This window comes from Lissotriton helveticus, chromosome 3_2 (genome assembly GCF_964261635.1).
Source record: "Lissotriton helveticus chromosome 3_2, aLisHel1.1, whole genome shotgun sequence".
Taxonomy (NCBI): Eukaryota; Metazoa; Chordata; class Amphibia; order Caudata; family Salamandridae; genus Lissotriton; species Lissotriton helveticus.
In genome coordinates this window covers 286,019,048-286,046,846 of record NC_136062.1, presented here as the reverse complement: position 1 = coordinate 286,046,846, position 27,799 = coordinate 286,019,048, and the positions used below count along the sequence as shown (strand labels likewise).

Genomic DNA, 27,799 nt, shown 5'->3' with positions numbered 1-27,799 from the left:
TCTCTTTCAGATGCACAAGTTACTACTTGTGTAGCGATATATCTGTAAGAGACATTAGTTAGTGATAGATTCCTCACTGCCCCTTCCATCCTCCCCATTCTGCGAACTGATTACTAGGATTAAGGTAATCCCTTTTAGGGCCCTAGTTTTATACACCAATGGTCAGTATCTTGCATGGCTCTGCGTTCCTGGGGCGGAAAGTTGTGTACAGAACTGATGTCAGCGCGCATGGGTGGCGCCTAAGTACACTCCGTGACGTCATCTCGGCGCTGACGATGCCAGTGACGGACGCAGAACCCCAGGACGCCACCTACTGACGCGCAGGGGTACTGCTAAGCAAAACGTTCCGGATCCAGTCTGACACCTGGGGATATTCTAAGGTAAGGAATCTATCACTAACTAATGTCTCTTACAGATATATCGTTACACAAGTAGTAACTTGTGCATCAGTTCCATCCACTGCCGGAAAGGTGACCCAAGAATAAAATACCTCGAAGCAGAGAGCTGCATCCGTCTCTACAACAAAAATAAGAGTAACACCAGCATTAGGGACTCCATGTTGAACCAGATAAGCGGTTACTGGAGCTCGGTTAGGAGCCAATATGACTACCGCCATAATCAATAGAAGAGAATAACTACCTATGTCTGTCAGCGCAATAACAGGTAAAAAAAAGGAACAGAACGACCTTTTAAAATTCAAGCTTGAAAAACCTGTAGTATCTTAATATGGGAGGCTACACCGTCACAACCGTGTTCGAAAACATGAGTGATGGGATTGTGGACAAGCACAAGCACTACTCAGGAGTTAAAGCAACAAGAAAAATAGGAATTTTCACACAAGTTATAAAGGCTCTCTCCTTCACTCCAGCCTCCACCACCCTACGTGTCTGGGCCGAGAAGCTGCTGCCGCCGGCCAACCTGCACCTACGGGTGGCACTGATGGCACCCCCTGGAGAGGGGGAAACTGACCATCCAGTAGAGGACGCCTTTCGCTGCAGAATACTGTCGACTACACAGATATTTTACTTTTGTATCTCAAGAATAAATTGCTGACATAGAATTTTGAATGTGAACGTACACCCTGAACTCATATTAGAACTTTTAAGAAGTTCCTATTTAGACGAAGTGCGTCGGCTAATGGATTTTGAATATTGGATTTTATCAGCTTGATGTATTCGTCTTTTTCAATAAAGAATAATTTTCAATAGAGAACAAGAACACAACGACTTGAAAATTTCTTCAGATCATCACTAACAACTTTTGTTTAATTGACTTTGAGTGGATTTATAACTTTTGTGTGCGGAATTCCTATTTTTCTTGTTGCTTTAGCTTTGGGTATCCCAAATTGGGAGTTGAGAGTGGGGCACTCCCTGGTTATCCTGCACCAACATTACTTTCCCAAATTCTTGCTGACAGGTGCAGTTTCTGTCCTCTTACCACCGCCCTCAGTTTGCTTTTTCTCACTACTCAGGAGTCTCGCAGATAAGTACCAGACCAAAAGTTGGGCGCCTTTTTGCGGGGATTCTGCACATACACAGAACTATTTGCAGGAAAACAGGACCTCGTTGTGTACGGGCTAAGCCTTCCTACCATCTCGGTACCCAAAATCCCAGAACCGACTAGCTATAGTGTCTCATTTGTTCTCCTATATAATCTCGAAGCTACAAATGATTAGACAACCCGGAACACAACACTCGCGGCTCTCTCAGGAATCGCTGTAGCAAAACATACCCTTTCGCTCATTCACCTGTACTTGTCCGCAATAAGAATAGACAGTCACTGTATTAGTTCAACTTGTTTATTTTAACTATAGTGCTCTATATAATGCAGTATACGAGCCACTACCAGCAGCAAAACACATAAACCTAAAACAGTTAGCATTGTAGCAAGTTCATAGACTATGAAGGGGGGATGTCATTGTATGCAGACAGTGGATAAAGAAGAAGTTTTATTATATAAAGGAAGATCTCTGGGCTTTGTCAGCAGACCCTATGCCTTAGTGCCTAGATGGTAGTCTTACATCATAGGAACAGCATAGCTCTTCTCCCTGGAAATATCCCTCTCCAAATGTGTGTTAAACCAACATGCATCCTAATAATATCAAAGCACGAGTTTCCAGCATCTGCAGCTGTGTAGCATGTTTTTTCTAAGTGCTAGGGACTGACCAAAACAGAATAACAAGCATTGTTTATCGATCTTGCACTCCGTGTTCGGACTAAACTCCAGGAACAAGCAGAGAACGCAGAAAGCAGACAGTTCTCATGTGAAAAGCACAAACAGAGTTTTGCAAAATAAAGTCATGTAGCAACGTGTGCAAAAGCAGCATTATGCTAGCACAGCTCATGCTAACTTAGCAAAGTCGAAAGTGACCCTAACAGCCATATGACAAGAGAGTTGGTAAAGATAGAAACAAGGTTAGATAAAGAGGAGTTGCAAGAAAGAACTAAGGCAAAGATAGAGCTGAGGTCGAGGGATTAGAGGTTAAATGAAAGGGCAGGTAAGATACATTCAGAGATAAGACAGTGATAGAGAGGGGTGCTGCTGCAACTCCATGCTGTCAGTGTGTCCAGTGTTGGGAAACCTTCAAATTGAAGGGTACATCTGGAAATATTTCCTTAGCCCTGAAGGGATCTGGCTTATCCCCCTTCAGAGAAATGAAAAACCCACAGGTGTCTCTCACTCTTCTCCTTGATGTGTTTGGCTCAATTAGTTTCACAGTGTTATAGCTCAGGCAACACTGCTAGAGAAGCTCTCACTTGCAGGGGTTATTTGTAGAAGTGTGGACCGTCACCCTAACTCTGACACCAGTAGATACATGTTATATATGCAATTGGTATTTAATTTATATTGTACAATCAGTACACAACCCTTATACAGAAGAATAATGGAAAATAGTATCATATTTTCCGCAGCCATAATATAAAATAAGATTAACATAAAAAAACATTTTATATTTCACATCCCTATTATGTGTAATAATGGGCCTAACCTCTACTCAACGCCATATCTAAATATATTATCAGTCGAATGTGTATGGCATTGACTCGGTGATTAACGTTTCCCATACCTCTTCATGCCTAGCCATGTACCAGCCCTGCATACCTTTAGAAAGCTTCCAGACCTGTATTCTAACACCAGCTCTCAGGCATTTCCCCTCAGGCAACTAATCTTCCTGTTTGTCCCTCTGGAAATCTGGGGTCTCTTCACACCTTTCGCATAAGAATTTTTTAACTTAGTCTTATTTATGGAAGAAATCTTGAAAAGTACCTGTTCTGGGAACAAGCGGTCTGTCTAGTAAGAGCTATTATACCCTTCTACTGAACCATCTTAACTTTCCAGCATCTTTATTCGCTTGATGCAGCCTTTCCCATATCGGATATTGGATTAAGGAATTTTCCACCATTCGATTTTACTCTTTGCTGACTCTTAGCACGATGACTTGCACGTAGCAACATAATAGGACGAGGTCACATATAGGGGACCTCAGAGTCTGCGATACTGGAACATATTAATTGAACTCCTTCTAAAAACCTTGAAAAAGTTACCAAGTAACGAAACACGTGTCAGCTGCCGATCCATCGCTCCACAGGAATACCATAGTTGTACATCTTCCATCTGTGCGCAACTGTTCTAATGCAACTCATGTGCTTTGAATGAAATTGCATAAAATCTATTGCTTCATAACAAGCCTATTGTATTACATTTGCCATCTCTATTAAATTGTAACATTGCAATTTATGTACTTTGAACAAAATGTTTGAGTAATAATGTTGATCTTACATATCTCACAATATTAAACAGTGCCAAAGAATACTTATTGGTGTATGTATACATTGGATATCTAAAGATTTAAAATTCTGTATGAATAAATTAACGAACTAGTTAGAGTGCCAGGGTTATATCTATGTATAGCTTAGTAGAGTATTGAGGGAGATGTAAGGATGACATCCAAAACACATTCTATGTTTTTTGTGTTTATCAGCTGATTTAACCGGACACAAACTTGTGCGGGCTGATCTCCATTACTTAAGACTGCAGATACTGTTAGGAAAAACATTTTCAAGTCACATGACCGTTAACAAGACTATTTGCCTTTTAAAAAGCCCTTGGCCTGTTGGCCCCACATGTGAAACATGTGTTGGCTGTTATCTTTTTGTCTTGGCTCACTGGATCTGTTTCAAATAAACACAAAAATCGTAGAATGTGTTTTGGATAACATTGCTACAAGAAACATTAATTGAAAATTTCTTTGGGCACTGCATTCTCCCTCTATACCTCTATTTTTCAGTTATATCTGTGCCATAGAATATGAATACTACAAGTTTAACTTTTATGACATGTGTAGTTGTTGCGAGTCATATTAATTTGTGAAAAATGTTTCTATCCTTTAAGTAGCTCTACATGCTATTGTTGTCCAAAGATTGACTTTGCCTAATGTATTTAATGATTTTCTTTGAATGCCTGCAGGTCACTGTGTAACACGGTCCACGTTTACTACTTGGTGTGCTCCAACTGCAAAGAGGCCTGCAGCTATGTCCTCTTCAGCAGCAAGATCACGTTTTTAATGGATCTGCTGATACATCAGCTAACGGTAAGCAGTGTTCAATAAATGCACTAGTTAAGTGAAGTGATACTTCCTTTCTCGACGGTCCTTTTTAAGGATCATCGACTGATGGCCCACCACCACCTAGATTCTGCATAATACTTGTGTGGCAGCGCTAATTCATGAATTCTTTGTTTGAAATATGTGTTTTGCTCCAACATGCCTCTTGTTAAGGATTCTTAACTCTTTGAGACACTCTCAGCTTGTAAAGCTATGAAACAAGAACCCCAAGCAATACAGCATCAAGTTTGAGCGATATCCATAAACCTATGGGCTTATGGCCTGCCTCTCGTACTCTGGTTTCTTACTTCGGAAAGCCGGAAAAGTATTAACAAAATTAATGGCAGAAAAGACCAGAGATACATCTAGTCTGAGAATTTCTCTATTGCAACAGCCAACGGTCTACACTTACTCTACTTTGCAAATTGTATGCGTTTATATATTTCTGTTGTTAAACTGCTCACCACTTTCAAGTATCCCAAATTCCTACGCTTAAGCTTTAGCCTCCTGTTCTGAGTCAAAGTGCAGCCAGTTTTGAGGAGTGTACTGCTCTCTACGCCATGTTCATTTCTCCTGCATCCTGACAAGCCACTGCCTGTCACATTGGAGAGATGCCTTGTAAAATAGGAGGTTAGCTAGCCCTCTGTTTTGGCAAACAGGCTTACCCAGGCGTTTCACTCAAGGGTTCTTACTATCTATTATTAAGGGGATGCAGATCTAGTCGTTCTTCTCCCAGAAACCCTTACTACGTTTGTTGCTAAATGAAGACATAAGTGACAGTTTCCTTAGCACCACCCTTTCTTCAGGGTCAGGGAGGCTTGGACAATAGGTTTCCTGCCTGGAGAGGTGCGAGCACCACCCCAGACAGGACTTTGTGTATTGGGACAGGGAGGGCTGAATAGATTGAGATACTGCCTGGGGCACACTAGGTGCTGGTCTTGACCAACTATATTCAGTTGTGAAAGTACAGCTCCCACACCCAACTCAGAAGCATCTGTTTGGACTATGAACTCTTTGGAGTAATCTGGACGTTTCAGAATAGGTGCAGTACACATGGCCTGCTTCAGGTCATCAAATGCCTTTTGACAGCTAACTGTCCACTGAACTTTCTTTGGCATCTTTTTGGAAGTTAAATCATTCAGTGGTGTCACAATGGACCCATAGTTTTTAACAAACTTCCTGTAGTACCCAGACAGGCCCAAGAAAGCTCTGACCTGTGTCTGTGTGATTGGAGGAGTCCAGTCTCTGATGGTCTGGATCTTGCTCTCCAGTGGTTGAACCTGACCCCCACCTACCAGGTGGCCCAGGTACACAACCTTGCTCTGCCCTATCTGGCACTTAATAGCCTTGATAGTGAGGCCTGATTTCTGCAGGGCCTCCAAAACCTTCCTCACGTGGACCAGGTGATCCTCCCAGGTGGAACTAAAGACAGCAATATCATCTAGATAAGCTGCACAATAGCCATCCAGTCCTGTGAGAACTTGATTCACCAGCCTTTGGAAAGTGGCAGGTGCATTCGTCAAATCAAAGGGTATTACCACAAATTGATAATGTCCTCCTGGGGTCGAAAATGCTGTCTTGGCTTTTGCATCCTCAGCTAGTCTGATTTGCCAGTAGCCTGCTGTCAGGTCAAATGTGCTCAAGAACTTGGCAGAAGCCAATCTATCAATGAGCTCATCTGCCCTGGGGATGGGATGGGCATCTGTCCTAGTGACAGCATTGAGACCTCTGTAGGCCACACAAAACCTCATCTCTCTCTTACCATCTTGGGTGTGAGGTTTTGGCACCAGGACCACAGGACTAGCCCAAGGGCTCTCTGAGGGCTCAATAACTCCCAGTTCCAACATCTTTTGGACCTCTGTCCTAATGCAGTCCCTGCCATGGTCAGGTTGCCTCTAGATTTTACTCTTGACAGGCAGACTGTCACCAGTGTCCACCTCATGGGTGCACCAGCTTGTCTGACTTGGGGTCAGGGAAAACAGATGTCTGAAGGACTGAAGCACTTGTCTGCAGTCCTGTTGCTGATGTTCAGAGAGGCTGTCCGCAAAGACTACACCATCTACTGAACCATCTTCAGGGTTCTGAGTAAGCAGGTCTGGGAGAGGGTCACTCTCTTCCTCCTGCCCCTCATCTGTAGCCATGAGCAAGCCCAGGTTTGCCCTGTCGACAAATGCTTTGAGTCTGTTGACATGAAGCACCCTGTGGGGGCTTCTGGGAGTCCCAAGGTCCACCAAGTAGGTGACTTCTCCCTTCTGTTCAACTATTGTATGGGGTCCAGACCATTTGTCCTGGAGTGTTGCTGGGGCCACTGGCTCCAACACCCACACTTTCTGTCCTGGCTGGTACACAGTCAGCACAGCCGTTTGGTCATGCCAAGCTTTCTGAAGTTCTTGGCTAGCCTCAAGGTTTTTAGAAGCCTTCTCCATATACCCAGCCATCCTGGAGCGGAGACCAAGTACGTAGTCCACTATGTCATGCTTAGGCTTTTTGAGAGGTAACTCCCATCCTTCCTTCACAAGACATAGGGGTCCCCTTACAGGATGCCCAAACAAAAGCTCAAAAGGGCTGTAGCCAATCCCCTTTTGTGGGACCTCTCTGTAAGCAAACAGAAGGCAGGGTAAAAGGATGTCCCATCTTCGCCTCAGCTTTTCTGGTAACTTTTTATCATCCCTTTGAGGGTCTTGTTGAATCTCTCCACAAGCCCATTGCACTGTGGGTGATAGGGGGTGGTGAACTTATAGTTGACACCACACTCCTTCCACATTGCAGTTAGATATCCTGACATGAAGTTTGCACCTCTGTCAGAGACAACCTCCTTTGGAAACCCCGCTCTGGAAAAAACTCCAAGTAGGGCCCTTGCCACAACATGAGCTGTTGTGGTCTTCAGGGGAATAGCTTCTGGATACCTGGTGGCATGATCCACTACCACCAGTATAAATCTGTGCCCAGAGACTGTTTGGGGGGTCCATTGTTCCAACAATGTCTATTCCCGATCTCTCAAAGGGTACCCCCACCACAGGTAGTGATATGAGGGGGGTCTTTGTTGTGCCACCTGATTTGCCACTGGCTTTGCAGGTAACACAGGAGCGACAAAACTCCTTGGTATCTTCTGACATATGGGGCCAATGAAAGTGAAGGACAAGCCTGTCCCAAGTCTTGTTCTGGCCCAGGTGCCCTGCTAAGGGAATATCATGGGCCAAGGTAAGAAGGAAGCCCCTAAATTGCAGAGTTATAACCAACCACCTGGAAACACTAGGCTTGGGGTCTCTAGCCTCTGAATAAATGAGCCCATCATCCCAATACACTTTATGGGTACCTTGAGCATTCCCAGCAGCCTCAGCAGCAGCCTGCTGTCTTGAAGGTCCCCCTGTCCCAAGAAACTCAACCCGATCAGGCTCAAGCTCTTCTAGGACAGTTCCCTCTTGGATCTCAGAATCATCCTCCTGGGAGGGCTGATCCTCAACCTGAGGCAGGTGGGGAAGGCACAGCCTTAACCCTCTTGCTCTTGGGTAGTGTCTGGTCTATTGTTTCAAGATCCAGCACTTGTTCAGGTAAGCACTTTTTGGCCTGTGACCTGGTCACGGCAAGGACATGTGCTGATATTCCCAGCATTTCTGCATGGGTCCTATACTCCACCTCAGACCAGACTGAGGTTTCAAGATCATTACCTAACAGACACTCTACAGGAAGGTCTGAACTCTCAACAACTCTTTTGAGGCCAGTTACCCCTCCCCAGGAGAAGTTAACAACTGCCATACTATGGGAGGTAGTGTCATTGTTAGCGTTGGTCACTAGGCACTTCTCACCTAGTATGATCTGTTCAGGGTCCACAAAGTTAGGTGTCACCATGGTGACACTGGCACATGTGTCCCTGTAGGCCTGAGCCATCTTATCATTAATAAAAGGTGTCTGCCTGTACTTGCTCAGATTACTGGGACTTACAGTAGAGGACATTGCTATGTCCCCATCACAGACAAGAACAGCCTGAGTTGGTACTCTGACTAGGCCAGAGTCCACCTCAGTTCCCAGGATCAACCCTACTACACCCTTTTGCTGGGAACCACCACTAACAGATGGACTAGGGGGAACAGTTGCCTTAGGGGCAATGGTGGTTGGTGCTGTGCCCTTCTTGGTGCACTCACTAAACCAGTGAGAGACTGATTTACAGTATCCACTCCAGGGCTTCTTTGGACCTTCTTGTTTCTGTTTGTACTTTTTGGAGCCTCCCCCCGTGCCTTTTGGGGGCCTGGTGAAGACTTCTGGTCTTTTGGTTTCTGCTCATTACCCTTCTGGTCTGCCTTTTTCTGATCACCTCCCTGGTTCTGGTTTTTCTGCTTAATCCTGGTTCTGACCCATTTGTCTGCCTTCTTTCCCAATTCTTCGGGAGAGGTCAGATCAGAGTCAATCAGGCATTGATGCAATAACTGGTTTTGACAGTTGCTAAGGATTTGCTCTCTCGTGATCAAATTATACAATCCTGTATAGTCCTTAACTTGACTTCCCAATAACCAGCCTTCCATGGCCTTAGTGGCACAATCAACAAAATCAGTCCAGTCCTGAGTCTGTGTCTTCTGGGTATCCCTGAACAACAACCTATATTGTTCAGTGGTTAGGCCAAACCCATCAATCAGAGCACTCTTCAGGACAGAGTAGTTGTTAGCATCCCCATCACTAACTGTGAGGAGCTTATCTCTACCTTTTTCTGAAAAGGAGAGCCATAAGATTGCTGCCCACTGACTTTGGGGTACCTGCTGTACTTTGCAGGCCCTCTCCAAAGCAGTTATCCATTTGTGGATGTCATCCCCTTCTTTGTAGGGGGGCACAATCTTGCTTAGGTGTCTATTCTCATAGGACCTATCTTTATCCTTATGGATATTGCTGCCACCAGTGGGTTCTAACCCACTCTCTCTATGCTCTCTAGCACGAGCAAGCTTCTCTTTGGCCAAGGCAACTTCAAGTTCTTGTCTCTCAATCCTCAGAGCAGCCGCTCTTATTTTTGCCTCATGTTCCCTTCTCTGAGGGGAGGTCATCCCTCTAGGCTCCTAGGGTGTCGCCCCCGACCACGGTCGACGCCGTCCCCAGTCCCCCCCTCGGTCCGGTTCCGACGCCGGTGGGAGATTTTTTCTTCTATGATCGGGCCCCATCATTTGACCCTGAGTACCAGGAGATGGGTGGCGAGGCGGATTGGGAGGGGTCTGAGGACAGGTGGGTGCTGCAAATCGTCCGAAGGGGCTACTCCCTCCTCTTCGAGGCGACCCCTCCAGCCATGCCACTACAGTACCACCGCATGTCGGGGGATCACTTGAATCTTCTGCGAGAGGATAGTTACGGCCCTCTTGGCCAAGGGGGCCATCGATCGCGTTCCTGGGCCAGAAGTAGGGTGTGGTTGTTACTCCCACTACTTTCTGGTTCCTAAGAAGGGCAAAGGGGGCCTACGCCCTATCTTGGACCTCCAGAACGTCAACGGCTTCCTCCGGAAGGAGAGGTTCAAGATGCTGACACTGGCTCAGGTCTTAGCTGCCCTGGACCCAGGAGACTGGATGGTAGCGTTGGACTTGCAGGACGCTTATTTCCACATCCCCGTCCTGCCGGCCCACCGGCGCTGCCTGTGGTTAACGGTAGGCCACGAGCACTTTCAGTTTACCGTGCTCCCCTGGTTTACCAGCGCCCCACGGGTGTTCACGAAAGTGATGGCGATGGTCGCAGCTCATCTGCGCAGGTTAGGGGTTTCAGTCTTCCCCTACCTCAACGACTGGTTGTTGAAGGCGGGCTCGCCCCAGACAGTCGTCAGCCACCTCCAGACTACGGCCGACCTCCTGCACCTGCTGGGGTTCTCCATCAATGTGCTGAAGTCCCACCTGTGTCCCTCTCAGAAGCTCCTCTTCATCGGAGCGGTTCTAGACTCGGCGCAGTTTTGGGTTTATTCTCCCGAACAGCGGGTTCGGGATATTCAGGCTCTGATTCCCATCTTTCAGCCTTTACCCCGAGTCTCGGTCAGGTTGACGCTGCGGCTTCTGGGGCTGATGGCCTACTGCATCCTTCTGGTGCATCACGCCAGGGCGGATGCAGGCTCTGTAGTGGGACCTGAAGTTTCAGTGGCCCAGCATCAGGGCAACTTGTCCGACCATGTCTTGATCTCAGAGGGCACTGCAAGACAGTTGCAGTGGTGGCTCACGGACCGCGATTGGGTCAGCGGCAGATCCCTCTCCCTACCCCAACCGGAGCACGTAGTTGTGACGGACGCGTCCCTCCAGGGCTGGGGAGGCCACATGGGAGAGGCGGAGATCAGAGGCCTCTGGTCTCCGGCGGAGTCCCAGCTCCTTATCTACCTTCTGGAGCTGCGGGCGATCCGACTTGCACTGAAGGCATTCCTCCCCTCTTTCCGGGGGAGTGTAGAGCAGGTATTCTCGTACAACACCACTGCCATGTGGTACTGCAACTAACAGGGCGGGGTGGGGTCGTGGACCCTATGCCAGGAGGCTCTGCGCCTCTGGTAGTGGCTGAAACATCAGGGCGTGACCCTGGTGGTTCAACACCTGCCAGGTTCCCTGAATGCCAGGGTGGACGAACTCAGCCGTCGGTGCATGATGGATCACAAATGGCGTCTGAACTCGGACGTGGCGCAAGGCCTCTTTCAGCAGTGGGGAGAGCCTTGGTTAGATCTATTCGCCACAGAACAGAACGCGCAATGTCATCAGTTCTGCGCGTTGGAATTTCCAAGGCGGCACTTGCTCGGATACGCTTTTCGTCACAAGTGGAGTTGCGGTCTGTTGTAAGCCTTTCCGCCTTTACCACTATTGCCCAGAGTGCTGAAGAAGATCAGGCGCGACCGGGCCCAAGTGGTCCTTGTGTCTCCGGACTGGACACGGATGTTCTGGTATCCCGAGCTACTCAGTAAGTCTGTTGATCCCCCGATTCGTCTGCCCCTTCAAGAGGACCTTCTGTCGCAGCAGCAGGGGACAGTCCTCCACCCGAACCTGTCCAGTCTCCACTTATATGCACGGAGATTGAGGGGCAGCAGTTGAGGCCATTTGACTTGCCTCCTGAAGTCTGTAATGTCATTCTGGCAGCCAGGCGTCCCTCCACAAAATCGGTATACGCCTGCAGGTGGAACAAATTTGTGGCATGGTGCACAGCAAAGGCTGTGGATCCCCTTTCTGCCCCTCTTTCAGAGGTTCTCCTCTTTCTTCTTTCTCTTGCCCAGCAGGGCTCTCTGCTCTGAGCACTCTGATGGGCTACCGTTTGGCCATTTCCGCCTTCTTAAGGCTACCTGATCAGCCCTCTTTGTTCAAGTCACCGGTTGTAAATAGGTTTTTGAAGGGCATCACTCATACGTTTCCACCAGTTCCTTTCGTGATGCCTCAGTGGGACTTGCACCTTGTTCTCACTTTTCTGATGTGTGCTCCCTTTGAGCCGTTTCATAACTGTCCTCTTCGTCTCGTTACTCTGAAGACCGCTTTCCTGGTTTCCATCACCAGGAGAGTGAGTGAGCTCCAGGCCCTTTCTTCTAAGCCTCCTTTCCTTTCAGTCCATCCGGACAAAGTTGTGTTGCGGACGCGACCCTCTTTCCTGCCCAAGGTAGTCACAGCCTTCCACATTGGGCAGTCCATCACTTTGCCCACCTTCTTTTCGCCTCCGCATCCCTCGAAAGAGGAAGAGAGGCTCCACTGTCTGGACCCAAAGCGTGCTCTCTCATTCTACTTGGATCGCACACACCAGTTCCGGGTGGATGACCAACTCTTTGTTGGTTACGTGGGTGCTAAGAAGGGACAGGCGGTGCACAATTGAACCATTTCTCGATGGGTCGTCATGTGCATATGTGAGAAGTTGGCCTGATATATGATGCTCACTAGTTCTAGTGATCACCTTGTATCAGTCCAAACAACCCTTATGGTGATTGGTTGTAAGTCAACCTTATAGACCAGCTATCCTAATGGTAGCATGGACAAAGCAGTCTTAGGCTAAACTCTTTTGGCATGTGAAGCCAGCTGTTTTACCACAATATAACCCCGTGAATACCAGATGAAAGGACACCACACAGGTTGTTATGAAAATAAACAGTATATTTATTAATAACAACACCTCTGAACTCTTTGAGGTCAGAGGGCTAAGCACATGACAATCTCCTACGAAAAATACGACAAGTTGCACAGAATTACAATGGTGCCCTCGAGGCACGACAAACCATATACTAAGTAAGTGGAATGTGAAAGTCGATAAAAGGAATGGAGCTGTCCAGAGGCTGTAGGATCGATGGGACCACGCTACACTAACTTCAGGTAAGTAATAGGAGGCCCACGGAACGCGTGTGCAGAGTGTGAACTCACACGCGAGATGCGTAACAACGTCTATGGACAGTACAGTTCAAGTTAAAGGTGAGTACGGACAATCCTGACTAGGTAGGACTAAAACGACTGTGGAACTGGACACTAGGACAGTTAAACTACCCTTGAGCACCGAAATGCTCTCGTTACCTCACCCAGGGGCTGCGGGTGCATAGGTGTCAAAGTGTGTCGGGTTCTCGCGTTGAAGTCTATGGAGCCTGGAAGAAAAGATGCTGCAGGTGACCAGGAGGAAGATGTCCGGTGCGATCCAAGGGTGGATCGGTTAAGAAGAGGACCTGAAAGCAGAGGGGACAGTGTTCAAAGTCACTAGCCAGTGACCGGTGTGGAACCAGGAAGGAACCAGGTGCTGTTGTCGCGATCAGGTGAGGAGTGGACGCTTGACTTTGCAGCCACGTGGACCAGGAGGTGTCTTCGATGACCAGGATGGAGGCACAAGCTGTCCCACGCAGGCTCTCGCTGTTGGCGGTGTCGGATCCGGGATTGGAGTCAACAGGCCTTGGCAAAGGCAACCCACGCGGTGAGTGGAAAAAAACGTCTGGTGCGGACTAGGAGAGTCCGGGGTGCCCCCTTTTCGAAGGGAGCAAGGGCCAGTCTGGTGCAACCAGACCAGCAGTGAAGATTCAAAGGTTCGTCGTCTAGAAGGCCACTAGCCAGCCGGCAAGTGACCAGACAACGCGTCGAGCAGCAAACAAGCAGAAGGGCCCCACGCAGATCTCGTGGAAGCTGGAGGGCTGATCTTCGGTGCAGGGGCTGCTCGGGGCTGGGGCTTCTCAATCCCCAAAGCACTTGGTCGAGTTTACCTCGGGAGTCGTGCTGGAAGCGAAGTGCAGGTTCGTTCAAGATGGCCGATCCCACGTGTCTCGTCGCACCCAGGGGTCTCAGCTTTGCTGCAGATGTGAGTTGAGGTCGGAGAGGTCTGGGAATCCGGGTCTCGTCGGGCTCTGAAGTGTGGATCCTCGAGGGAAGACGACAAAGTGAAGCCGCGGGACGCTTGATGGTGCCTGCAGTTGCAGGGTGGACACTCCTTGTCCACAAGGGAGATTCTGCAGTCTTCTGTGTAGCAGAACGTCGAAGTCCAGAGTTTCTTCTTGTAGAATTGTTCAGGATAATCTAATTTGGAATGGGACCAGCTCCTACCTTTATTCTCCTAAAGGGGGCTGCACTACTGACTAGGTCCCTCCCCTGGATGGGACCAAGAAGGGAGGTGGCTACACCCACTATCCTTTGTCCGGTTTCCCGCCAGAGCTGGGGCAGGGATGCCCCAGCAACTAGTTTGAGCCGGTGTATGCACAGGACATCTTGTGTGCCCCAGGCATGTCTCATTCCTTTCAGGCCTGTCCTACCCAATACACAAAATCTTGTCTGGGGTGGTGCTAGCACCTCCCAAGGCAGGAAACCCTTTGTCCAAGCCTCCCTCGCTGGAAGGACTCCCAGCAGCAGGAGGTCAGACTTGTGTCTGTGGTGGCAGCATCCATTTTGTGATGCTGAGGCTCGAGTTAACTTTAACCGGGGTTCACAGTTACATACATGTCGTGCCCCTCTAGAAGGGTGGAATGCTACCCCCGTCGCCAGAATTGGCGAGGGGGTAGTATTCCAATTCGTATGACACCTTACTCGACATGTTTTGATAACGTTATACCAGAGTTAGCATTTAACCGCGAGGTTGATAATGCACTTAAGAGTATATGGTATAGCGTTATCATGGAACAGCTATTAGGACTTGGTTCCGCAAGCTGCAGACGGGCTCAGCTCATGCCAGAGCACCATCTCACATAATTCCAAGCACTCTGCCTTCAGGATTGATAAGGCCTGCCATAGGAGTGACTGATAGGAATATATGTGTCCATTTTAGGGTTAGATATAGGTATACTATATCTACAGCAAAGGGTGATTACACCGCCTTGCCCCAGCTGTCATGCAGCCAGTTGTGTCAGTTTTAGATGGCCAACCAGGGGTGGCATAATACATGCTTCAGCCCCTGGTAGGCCCTGGGTACACCTATGCCCTGGGTACAGGGACTGATAAGGTGGCCCAGTACCAATTGGTAAATGCACCTAAAGTACATGGTTGTCAATTTAGAGAGAGAACAGCTAGGCTGTGGGTCTGATTAGCCAGGGAAAGTCGTAAACCAGTGAAGCAAAAATCTGGAGTGACCATAGGATTGCAGACCCCACTCTCCTACATGCATCAAGGCTTGTTACTCTTTGGCTCAAAAGGAGCCTCCTGTGGTGCTTCGTGCCCATTCCACCCGGGCCACGGCGGCTACTACTGCCCTGGGCCGGGGAGTCCCCTTGCAGGACATCTGTCAGGCAGCTACGTGGGCCTCGCTGCACACGTTCGCAAGACACTACTGCCTGGACAGCCAAGTCCAGAGAGATGGCTTTTTCGGCCGTTCCGTTCTCCAGGACTTTCTGGTGTGATCATTGGTTCGCAGACCCACCACCGGGGTTGGTATTGCTGCGGTATCTATTCTAAGGTAAGGAATCTAATACTAACCTGTTTCTTTCAGATGCACAAGTTACTTACCTTCGGTAACGATCTATCTGAAAGAGACACGTTAGTATTAGATTCCTTACCTTAGAATATCCCCAGCCGTCAGACTGGATCCGGAAACTTTTGCGTAGCAGTACCCTTGCGCGTCGGTAGGCGTCGTCTGCTGCTCCGCGTCCGCTGTCTGCGCCGTGATGACGTCGTCGGAGTACTTAGACGCCGCCTCCGCGTGTTGACGTCAGTTCTTCTTTTTTCCGCGCCAGCAAGCGCAGATCTGGAAAAAGCAGTAACCCTTAGTCAATTTTTGACTAACTTTTTGGATCATTTTTGATCATTTCTCGAAGTCTTACGACTCCGATCGGTGCCGTAGGGATGCCTGGCTTTAAGCACTGCGAGGTTTGCGACCACACAATGTCTGTCACGGATCCTCACCACCTGTGCCTAACTTGTCTAGGCGTCGACCACGACGACAAGGCCTGCTCTGACTGCCGGGCCCTCTCTTCGAAAGGCAGGCGGGAGCGGTCCCGCAGGCGACTCGAACTCCGGCAGTCGGTCCTGTGCCACGAGAGGTCTCGGTCCCACGGGAGGTCGAGGGACAGGTCGCAGGCTCGGAGCCACCACAGTTCCGAGAGTAGGCCGCACTCCTCCGGGTCGAAGTCGTCGTCAGGTAAGAAGCACAAGAAGTCCAAGAGGCGTCATCGCTCTTCGGACTCCCCCGACACTCGCGCGATGCGGCCAGGGGTTTGAGTGACACCACCCACGCGGCTCCGTTGGAGTCGCGGGCGCCGCGTCCAGCTCCACACCCTCCGGTCCCTGGGCAAGACGCGACGCCGGAGGAGATCGAGTGCTTCCTCATGGCCATGAGGAAACTCTCTCCTCCGACGGGCTCCGCGGCGCCTCCGGGTACAGCGGACCCGTCTGGGGCCTCTAGCGGGTCGGGGGCTTCGGCCCCGACGCCGCCGACGCCTTCGGGCCCGGCGCCGCAGGGCCCCACAATCCCGACACCGCCGGTGCCTTCGGGCCCTGCGCTGCGGGACCCTGCTAGACCTTCTTCGGGATCTGGGTCCTCGCCGGTGGACCTTACGACCTCCCCGGCGTCGGACCATCAGGTGTCGCCTCCGGCGCCGTCCTCGGGCGGCGCCGTCCCCGATACCTCCTTCGTTCCTGTTCCGACGTCGGGACAGCCCCGATGGGCGCCGCTCCAGACGCCGCTTGGGGAGTCTCACTTCTATGAACAGGCCCCATTGATTGAGGACCCTGAGTATCAGGAGATGGGTGATGAAGGGGATTGGGAGGGGTCTGAGGACCCTCTGACCCGAGAGTGTCAGTCTTATGAGGACTGGGCAGGAGACCTTGAGGAGGCCTGTGGCCAGGACACCTCTCCAGACACTGGTTTTGTCTCCCGTCCTACTGTGGCTTCGGAGGAGGGGGCAACCTACAGTGTGGTGTTGATGAGGGCTGCCAAGGCCTTGAGCCTTGAGCTCCCCGTCGCGGCCGTGAGGACTAATCTCCTCACTGAGGTCCTTAAACCGCAGTCAAGCTCGGCCGAGCCTCTGCTGCCCTTTAATGAGGCCTTGACCGACGTTCTTCTGGGCACTTGGTCCAAGCCCGCTACGGGTTCGCCCGTAGATAAGAACGTGGCCAGACGCCACCGCCCAGCCCCGGGCGACCCATGTTTCCTGTCCACTCATCCCACCCCCGAGAGCCTGGTCATCCAGGCCTCCAATTCCCAGACCGCATTCCCGTCGGCGCCGCCGGACAGGGAATGCAAGACGTACGAGCAGTACGGTAAAAAGATCTTCTCGTCCCTTAGTCTGGGACTGCGGTCTTCCAATACCGCATGCCTCTTGGGCCGCTACACCCACTCTCTGTGGGATACGGTTGCGGAAGTGCTGCCAGATTGTCCGTTGGAGGTACGGGCCAAACTCGGCCAAGCCCTTGTGGAGGGCCGGGATGCGGCCAAATATTCTATACGGTGTGGGCTGGAGACCACCGACTCACTAGGTAGAGCGATGGCAACGACGGTGGCGGTCAGACGCCACGCCTGGTTGAGGTCCGCCAACTTTTCGGCCGATGTCCAAAACACACTGATGGACATGCCGTTTGATGGCCGTCGCCTCTTTGGCGACAAAGCAGACCATGCGCTTGAGCGCTTTAAGGACTCCAGGGCTACGCCAAGTCCATGGGCCTCTCGGCCCCGCGCCAGCCATCGGCTGCTTTTCACTCCTTTCGTGGCCACAGAAGGGGTGTACCCAGACGTGCTGCCAGCCAGGCTCCGCAAGGTAATACCCAACGCGGTGGCGGCCGTGGGAACCGCCGTCCCGGCGGTCGGGGACAACGGCGAGGTCAGGCCACACCTTCCCCCGCAGCATCCGCCTCAAAACCCTCCTAGTCCGTGCTTTCAGGCCCATGTGACGCCAGTGGGGGGCAGGGTTCGCCATCACCACCTCCACTGGCGCACTGTCACTTTGGACAGGTGGGTGCTGCAAATCGTCCAAAGGGGCTACTCCCTCCCCTTCGAGGCGACTCCTCCAGCCATGCCACCGCAGAACCACTGTGTATCGGGCGATCATTTGCGACTTCTGCCGGAGGAAGTTACGGCCCTCTTGGCCAAGGGGGCCATCGAGCGCGTTCCTGGGCCAGAAGTAGGGTGTGGTTGCTACTCCCACTACTTTCTGGTACCCAAGAAGGGCAAAGGGGGTCTACGCCCTATCTTGGACCTAAGGACCGTCAACGGCTTCCTCCGGAAGGAGAAGTTCAAAATGCTGACACTGGCTCAGGTCCTAGCTGCCCTGGACCCAGGAGACTGGATGGTAGCGTTGGACCTGCAGGACGCTTATTTTCACGTCCCCGTCCTGTCAGCCCACCGGCGCTACCTGCGGTTCACGGTTGGCCACGAGCACTTTCAGTATACCGTGCTCCCCTTCGGCCTTACCAGCGCCCCACGGGTGTTCACAAAGGTGATGGCGGTGGTCGCAGCTCATATGCGCAGGTTAGGGGTTTCAGTCTTCCCCTACCTCGACGACTGGTTATTGAAGGCGGGCTCGCCCCAGACAGTCGTCAGCCACCTCCAGACTACGGCAGATCTCCTGCACTGGCTGGGGTTCTCCATCAATGTGCCGAAGTCACACCTGTGCCCCTCTCAGAAGCTCCTTTTCATCGGAGCGGTTCTCGACTCGGCGCAGTTTCGGGTTTATCCACCCGAACAGCGGGTTCGGGATATTCAGGCTCTGATTCCCATCTTTCAGCCGTTATCCCGGGTCTCGGTCAGGTTGACGCTGCGGCTTCTGGGGCTGATGGCCTCCTGCATCCTACTGGTGCATCACGCCAGGTGGCGGATGCGGGCTCTGCAGAGGGACCTGAAGTTTCAGTGGGCCCAGCATCAGGGCAACCTGTCCGACCACGTCCTGATCTCGGAGGGCACTGCAAGACAGCTGCAGTGGTGGCTCACGAACCGCGATTGGGTCAACCTGTTGAAGTTACGGGCGATTCGTCTAGCACTGAAGGCATTCCTCCCCTCTGTCCGGGGGAGTGTAGTGCAGGTGTTCACGGACAACACCACCGCCATGTGGTACTGCAACAAACAGGGCGGGGTGGGGTCGTGGACCCTTTGCCAGGAGGCTCTGCGCCTCTGGTAATGGCTGGAACGCCAGGGCGTGACCCTGGTGGCTCAACACCTGGCAGGTTCTCTGAACGCCAGGGCGGACGAGCTCAGCCGTCGGTGCATGATGGATCACGAATGGCATCTGAACTCGGACGTGGCGCAAGGCCTCTTTCAGCAATGGGGAGAGCCTTGGTTTGATCTATTCGCCACCGAAGAGAATGCGCAATGTCATCAGTTCTGCGCGTTGGAATTTCCAAGGCGGCACTCGCTCGGAGACGCTTTTCGTCGCGAGTGGAGTTGCGGTCTATTGTACGCCTTTCCGCCTATACCACTTCTGCCCAGAGTGCTGAAGAAGATCAAGCGCGACCGGGCACAAGTCATCCTTGTGGCTCCGGACTGGGCACAAAGGTACTGGTATCCAGAGCTACTTAGTATGTCAGTCGATCTCCCGGTTCGTCTGCCTCTTCAGGAGGACCTTCTGTCACAGCAACAGGGGACGGTCCTCCTTCCGAACCTGTCCAGTCTCCACCTCCATGCTTGGAGATTGAGCGGCGACAGTTGAGGCCATTTGACTTGCCTCCTGAAGTCTGTAACGTCATTCTGGCAGCCAGGCGTCCCTCCTCAAAGTCGGTATACGCCTGCAGGTGGAACAGATTTGTGGCATGGTGCACAGCAAAGGCTGTGGATCCTCTTGCTGCCCCTCTTTCTGAGGTTCTTCTCTTCCTTCTTTCTCTTGCCCAGCAGGGCTCTGCTCTGGGCACTATCAAGGGCTACCTTTCTGCCCTTTCAGCCTTTCTAAGGCTGCCTGATCAACCTTCTTTGTTCACGTCCCCTATTGTAAATAGATTTCTAAAGGGCATCACACACACATTCCCTCCTGTTCTGTTTGTGATGCCTCAGTGGAACTTGAACCTGGTTCTTACGTTTCTGATGTGCGCTCCCTTTGAGCCAGTTCACAACTGTCCTCTCCGCCTTCTTACTCTGAAGACTGCTTTCCTGGTTGCCATCACCACTGCCAGGAGAGTGAGTGAGCTCCAGGCCCTTTCTTGTACTCCACCTTTCCTTTCTGTCCATCCGGACAAAGTGGTGTTGCGTACTAAGCCATCTTTCCTGTCCAAGGTTGTCACGGGCTTCCACATCGGGCAGTCTATCACCTTGCCAACCTTCTTCCCGCCACCGCATCCCTCTAAAGAGGAAGAGCGGCTCCACCGTCTGGACCCAAAACGTGCGCTCTCATTTTACTTGGATCGCACACGCCAGTTCCGGGTGGATGACCAACTCTTTGTTGGTTACGTGGGCGCTAAGAAGGGGAAAGCGGTGCACAAGAGGACCATCTCCCGGTGGATCATCTTGTGTATCCAGGCATGCTACTCCTTGGCTAAAAAGGAGCCCCCTGTGGGTTTGCGGGCTCATTCTACCCGAGCCACGGCGACCACAACTGCCCTGGGCCGGGGAGTGCCCTTACAAGACATCTGTCAGGCAGCTACGTGGGCATCGCTGCACACGTTTGCAAGACACTACTGCCTGGACAGCCAAGTCCGGAGGGATTTCTTCTTTGGCCGTTCTGTCCTCCAGGACTTTCTGGTGTGATTATTGGTTCGCAGACCCACCACCGGGGTTGGTATTGCTGGGGTATCTATTCTAAGGTAAGGAATACAATACTAACGTGTCTCTTTCAGATGCACAAGTTACTACTTGTGTAACGATATATCTGTAAGAGACATTAGTTAGTATTAGATTCCTTACCGACCCACCCATCCTCCCTCCCCGTTCTGCGAACCGATATCTAGGGTTAGGGTTACCCCCTTTCAGGGCCCTAGTTTCAATGGCACCAGTGTTGATTTTTAACATGGCTCTGCGTTTCTGGCGCGGAAAAGCTTTGTCTAAGAACTTACGTCAGCACGCGAAGGCGGCGTCTAAGTACTCCGCCGACGTCATCACGGCGCCCACGACGCCGACGACTGACGCGGAGCCGCAGACGACGCCTACCGACGCGCAAGGGTACTGCTACGCAAAAGTTTCCGGATCCAGTCTGTCACTTGGGGATATTCTAAGGTAAGGAATCTAATACTAACTAATGTCTCTTACAGATATATCGTTACACAAGTAGTAACTTGTGCATCTGTATGAAACAGTAGTTAGTATTAGATTCCTTACCGCCCCACCCATCCTCCCCGTTCTGCGAACCGATATCTAGGGTTAAGGTCATCCCTTTCAGGGCCCTAGTTTTTATGGCACCAGTGTTGGTTTTTATCATGGCTCTGCGTTTTCTGGCTTGGCAAAGCTGTGTATAAGAACTGACGTCAGCACGCGAAGGCGGCGTCTAAGTACTCCGGCGACGTCATCCCGGCGCCAACGACGACGGACGCGGAGCTGCAGGCGACGCCAATCGACGCGCAAGGGTACTGCTACGCAAAAGTTTCCGGATCCAGTCTGACGCCTGGGGATATTCTAAGGTAAGGAATCTAATACTAACTACTGTTTCTTACAGATATATCGTTACCGAAGGTAAGTAACTTGTGCGTTAGGCTAAGTAAGGACACAGTCTGAGATAACCCTGCTTATTTTTTTATTTTATTTATTTTTTAAAGTTTTGTATAGCGCTAGCTGGACCCGAGGGTATCAGAGCGCTTCACAGCAAGTACAGAGGCGTTAGACAGACATTGCAGACGGAAAACAAGGCAAGAGTCACATGAGCGAGTACAGTCTGTACAATAGCAGCCAAGCGTGCAACAGGGCGGAAAGTCATAGGCAAGTCAATCAGCTTTGGGGTCATCGAGATCAAGGAACTTCAAAGTCTAGGTGGAGTACTAGTAGGCTCCGGAACGTTCGAGGAAGAGGATTTTGAGTAACTTCTTGAATTTCGGGAAGGATGCAGTCATTCTGATGTGAGGGGGGGATGGAGTTCCAAATCTTGGGAGCATTACCCGCAAAGGATTTGCTAGATGTTGAGAGTTTCTGGGATTTCAGAGGAATGACTAGGAGGGTGTTGGAGCTTCTGAGGTTTCTAGACTGACCGGCCCTTTTGAGCTTGTTGGCCAGGTATTCAGGTTTGCCTGTATGTAGGGCTTTGTGTGTGAGGCAGGCTGTACGGAAGCTGGCTCGTTGGTCAATAGGGAGCCACTTCAGATCCTTAAGAGCTGGGGTGATGTGCTCATATTTCTTTGTTCCCGTGACCATTCTTGCAGCGGCATTTAGGGTAGAGGTCAGAGGTCGCAGGTGCGATTTGGCTGTTCCAGTCAGAGTGGCAATGCCGTAGTCTATTCTGGAGAGTACCAGTGCCTGCGTGGCCTGTTTCAGGTCTTTCGTGGGGAGAAATGGTTTCAATTTGTAGAGCAATTTCAGGTTCAGGAAAGCACTTTTGGCGGTTTTTGAGACGTGTTTTTTCATATCCAGTTTGGGGTCCAGGGTGATCCCTAGGGATTTTATGGAGTTCGATGGAACAAGAGGAACATTCAGGGCATTTAAGGCTTTGAGCCAATCAAGAATTTGGGGGTTTTCCTCTTTGTTTGAGATGAGGAGCACTTCAGTTTTTTCTTCATTGAGTTTGAGGTGGTTGAATGAGAGCCAGAGTTGGACTTAGGTAAGTGTGTGGTTCAGTCTGTGGATGTCTGTGATCGATGTGGTTTCCAGATAGAGTTGAGTGTCGTCCGCATATAGGTGGAAGGGGATGTTAGCTTTCCTTAGAATTGAGGTGAGGGGCTCCATGTAGATGTTGAAGAGTTGTGGAGAGTGTAGTGACCCTGGGGGGACTCCTCTGCTGATGGGAAAAATGTCTGATTCGTAGCTTTTAATTTTGATTCTTTGTGTGCGGTTGTTGAGAAAGGAGGAGAACCATTTTAGGACAGTCTTTTCGAGACCTGCTTTCTCCTTTAGGACATTGAGTAGCAGGGCATGATCAACTGTGTCAAATGCAGCCGATAGGTCTAAGAGGATGAGAAGGCTGCATTGGTTGGAGTCGAGTGACATATGTAGGTCGTCCAGGACGTTAAGGATTGAGGTTTCAGTACTGCAGCCTTTTCTGAACCCTGATTGATAAGGGTCGAGAAGATTCGTGTTCTCTAAGTGCTGGGATAGTTGCGACAGCACGCATCTTTCCAAGATTTTGGATAAGAGTGGAAGGTTCGAAACTGGTCTGAAATTGTTCATATCCTGGAGGTCAAGGCCCGTTTTTTTTTAGTAGTGGCGTGACTTGACCTATTTTAAGGCAGTCCGGGATGGAGCCCTCGCTCAGAGAGCTGTTGATGATCTTGGCCCAGATAGGGGCTAAAGTGAGCTTCAAGTCTTTGGTCAATCTCGGGGGAAGCTGATCAAGGGAGTGAGTTGAGGGTTTGACTGTGGCTATGAGATTGCTTATCAGTTCAACCTGGATAGGTTGGAAGGAGGACCAGCGAGTGGATGTGTTTGTTGGTCTTAAATGGGAAGTTGCAGATGGGTGGGAGGAAGGCATAGTGCCGAGTGATCGATCAATCTTGGCAATTTTTTCGTTGAAGAAGATGGCAAAGTCGTCACATTGGGATTTGGACGCCACCATGCCTACTGTTATAGGAATGGAGATTTGGTTCTTGATGATGTTGAAATGTTCTTTGGGGAGGTTTTTGGCGTTGTCAAGGGCCGCACAGAAGAAGGATGACTTTTTGTTCTTGATATGGTTATAGTAGCTTTTGCGGGCTGCCTTGAGCTGGTCCTGGTTGTGGGAGGAGGGGTTGGACCTCCAGGTTCTTTCCAGGGATCTTAGGTGTCTTCTTTCATCGTTAATGTCAGTGGAGAACCAAGATCTGGAGGGAATGTTTCTTTGTTTTTTTAGTTTCCTCGGTGCCAGCTGGTCTAGGACGAGCTCCAGGTTGGAATGATAAAGCGAAGTGAGTTCTGTGGTTGAAAAGAGTTCCGTCGAGTTCGGAAGGAGTGAGCTGAGGCCCTTTTCTAGCTTGTCAGGGGGGACTCTCGATAAGTTTCTGGTCCACTTGGTGGAGGTTTGAGTGGGAGGGACGGAAAGCGCCGAGTGATTGATATGAAAGAGGATGGCGTGATGGTCTGACTAGTCCACTGGGATGATGTGGTCAATTGGTCAATTTCTATCCGCGATGATCGCATCCAGGGTTGCTCCTCTGTGGTGGGTTTCCTCTGTGCAGTGCTGGGTCATGTCCTGGTCATGGATAAGGGTGGTGAGGGATTGGATGAGCGGGTTTTTTGATACATTCCATCTTAGGTTAAGGTAGCCCAGATTTTTTTTTAAGTCACTGTTGAGAGCGGTTTGCGTGATCAGATCCGTCAGCTGAGCGCCGAATTCGGAGGTGTTGCCCGGGGGATGGTAGAGGAGAGGGCATTGGAGTGAAGGGTGGTGGGGTGAATTGAGGTTTACCGAAAGGCATTCAAAGGAGTTGTAAATGACGGAGGGAGATTCAGTGATGGAGAGGTCACTTTTGTGGATAATAGCTATTCCGCCACCTTTGTGTACTGGCCTGTCTTTGTGTATAATTGAGAAACCGGGCGGCACCAGCGTGTCCATGATGGGGCTGGATAGAGTGTTTAGCCATGTTTCAGTGATGAAGGCTACTTCCAGGTCATGGGAGAGAATGGTTTTGGCTATTTCTGTTGAATGTTTGACGGCGGATCGGCAATTGATGAGCATACAGTTGATTTGGGGGTCAACCTTCGAGAAAGGTTTGACAGAAGTAGCTCTGGGTAAGGAGGAGAGATAGGGTGGAGGTCTGGCCGCTTTTTGGCGGGGCGGGTCCCTTCCCACTCCATTGATGACTTGGATTGAGGAGAAGAAGGGTGAGTGGTCAGGGGGAATTGCTTGGGCTGGCTGATTAGGAGGGGTTTCATAGGAGACGATGAGGGAGATCACTTCCTGTGGCGAAAGGGAGGGAACCGTTCTTCTAGGACTGTCGACTCGTGACTCAGTCCTGGGATTGGAGAGAAGAGGATGGGAGCCTGTGGGGGGTTTGGACCCAATGTGAGTACGAGAGTCAGTCCTGGCGGGAGGCGGCTGGAGGTGATGAGGTGGAACGATTGGGGAGGGAGGCTGGAGTTTCTCTAGGGAGGATAGGGTTTCCTTCAGGCCAAAGATCAGAGTCGCGATCTGGGCTTCTAGAAAGTCCATGCGTTGTGTCAGTTTAAGTGCTGGGGAGGAGGGGGGCGAGTGGGTGAAGTTGGGTTTGGCGTGGGAGGGGTAGTTGGGCAGGACGTCGGATTGGGGGTCTGTGACGGGGGGGGGCCGGGTCCAAGTTAGAGTTCGGTTGAGGGAGGACTAGTGAGGGAGAGGGGGTTTGTGGCGAGTTACTGTTGAGAGGTGAGACGGGAGAGGAAGGCACGGAATTGGCTTTAGGAAACTTTTGGGCAAGGGCAGGGGGGGAGGGGCTGCGGGGCGAGTTACTGTTAGGGGGAATAGTCGCGGTGGGAGGGTCTGATTCGTGTTTCGAGTTCGGATGGGCGGGTATAGGGAGGGAGGGGGGTTGCAGTCCCTTTGGAGGAGGTGGTTGTCTTCACTAAGGGGGATGGTGTGAGCAGTGGGAGTGAGGGATCGCTCAGGGGGTTGTGACTCGTGGACGGAGGGGGGATTGGGATCTCTATGGGAAGGAAACTGAGAACCTGTGGGGGTGTGGGAGACGTGGGGAGGGGGGAAGGAAGTTGGAGGGGGGGTAGGGGAGTTCTGGAAGTTTGGGAGAAGGGGGAGGAGGTTTGGGGATGTAGGAGAGAGGGGGGGTTCTGGAGGTTTGGGAGAAGGGGGAGGAAGATTGGGGATGTAGGGGAGAGGGGGGTGGGGCTGGGAGGGACGGATGGTTGGTGACGTGGTTGAGAGCGAGGGGAGGGGATTGTTGGGGTGAGTGGAGCATGCTCTGCGGGATAGAAGTTTGGCGAGGGTCATAGGCGGTGGTGGGGCGCGGCTGTAAAGGGTAGTGAGCCGTGGCCGTCTTAAGAGTGTGGAAGAGGGAGTCGAAGAATTCGAGGTTGTTGTCTTTCGCCTGGATTAGAATGGTGCCATTCATGAAAATGGTGATGGAGATGTCTCCGGTCAGGGACTGTTGGTTCAGGGGGGAGATAGTTAGTTAGTTTCCGGTTGTGTTCTGATAAGGTGGTTTTGGAGGCAGGGAGGAGTGAGTTAAAGGTGGTGACCCAAACGTCTGGACGGGTGGTATGGAAAATGAAGTCCGTTTTTCTCAGCCCTCTCGTTGAGCAGTGGTAGGTGTCCACGATTAGGGTTTCAGGGTGTTGTCTAATTAAATTCTGTTTGAAGCGTTTTTTGGCTTTGAAGGAGAGGCTGTGTGGGAAGGTAATGGCGTAGGTATTCCGTCCAAGAGGAGATAAGTGGTTGGGTGATGGCCCGGGGTGCATGTCTAGGCGCAAGGACGGGGGCATTGTGGTAGAGCTAAGGGGGGTGTGGCCGTTAGGTGATTGAGAGCGGCGTTAACAATGGGGGAGGATTTTGTTGTAGAATCGGAAGAGAGGGAGTTCAGCCTGGGGCCCACAATACACCTTCTTTAGGGAGGTTAGCTGAGATTGGTCAAAGAAGTTAGTTTAAACAAGATTTTGAGCTGTCAGGTGTGGCGGCCGTGTTGAAGCCCGGCAGCCCTGTCAGGGGTGGAAAGAGCTGGGACTTACGTGAGTGGTAGAGTCCAGTGCTTCTGTGGATCAGAGTGTGTCTCCTCTGGATGTGGCGTCGGGCTAGAACAACGAGGACCCAGGTGGGGGGTTAGGTTGTGAAAACTCCTTATTTGCCCAGTACAGGAATATGCGATGACTGAGGAGGCGGCCCTGAAGGTGTCAGGCGGCTCTAGGCGGGGCGGGAGCGCTGGAACTGGTGTGGGGGGCAGGGGATGGAGTCCCTGAAGATCTGCGATTGTCTCCTTAGGTCGTGGCGTCGTGCTTGCGCAGTGGGGTCACAAATGGAGTATTGGAGAAAGGAAACTCCTTATTTGCCTTTGCGGATTAGTGGATATCCAAAGGTGGGTGATCTACAGCATAATTGAATTGATAGATGTTGTTATAAAGTAGCTTCCAATGATCCTCCGCTAGGGGAAATTAGTTTGTTGATTTACTTTATTCGTTAAGTTAATAGGGTGGTAGACGCTGTTAATTAGGGGCCTCCTCTGCCCCTTTGCAAGAAGTTGCGGTTAGAGGATAGGTAGACTTAAATCGAGACTGGTTTCCTTTTCCATTTGGTGTCCCGAGTGGCGGCCATTTTAGGGCCAGGCGGCCCTCAACGTGAGCAAAATGGATGTTGCTCCGGTTTCCTTTTCGTGTCCCGAGTGGCGGCTGTATTGGGGCCAGGCGGCCCTCAGCGTGAGCAAGATGGATGATGCTAGCGTGGAGGATTGGGTGAGGCGTCCTTGGGGATCACTGCTTTTTCCCCTGGCTGCGATAACGGGCTGGCATTGCGGGGGGGCTTTATTTGCCTTTGGAGTCATTCGTTTCCATAAAAGTCTTTGTGCATTGTGAGGCGGGCGGCCATCTTAGGGACAGGCAGCCCTGGCGGAGATGAGCGTCGGGACCGGCGCGCGGCCCCTCGTGGACCGTCTATTCACTCACCGCATTGATCGTCATGGACAAGCGCCTCCGCTGCCACCCTGTTCCTCCGCTCGCGGCCCGGCACTGCTCCCGCTGTCCCGAGCTCCGACGCCCGGCGGAGCCTCCTCCGGAAGCCTCGTCACCTTTCACCACTCCGGTAAGTGATAGGGCCAACTCACTGCCGGAGGGATGCTGCTGCGGGTGGGGAAGCGGGGCGAGGTTCCGGGGCCGGAACCGAATGGGGAC

At 51.2% G+C, this 27,799-nt stretch overlaps 1 protein-coding gene across 2 annotated transcripts in view; it reads left to right on the top strand.

Annotated features, from left to right (window-relative positions):
* The window catches only part of SCAPER (S-phase cyclin A associated protein in the ER), a 3,246,499-nt gene that overhangs the window by 2,318,384 nt on the left and 900,316 nt on the right, over positions 1-27,799 (top strand). For both annotated transcript variants that reach the window (XM_078685236.1, XM_078685237.1), the window contains exon 25: positions 4,468-4,591. In XM_078685236.1, the coding sequence (XP_078541362.1) occupies positions 4,468-4,591 (124 nt within the window). The remainder of the gene's footprint in view (positions 1-4,467; positions 4,592-27,799) is intronic.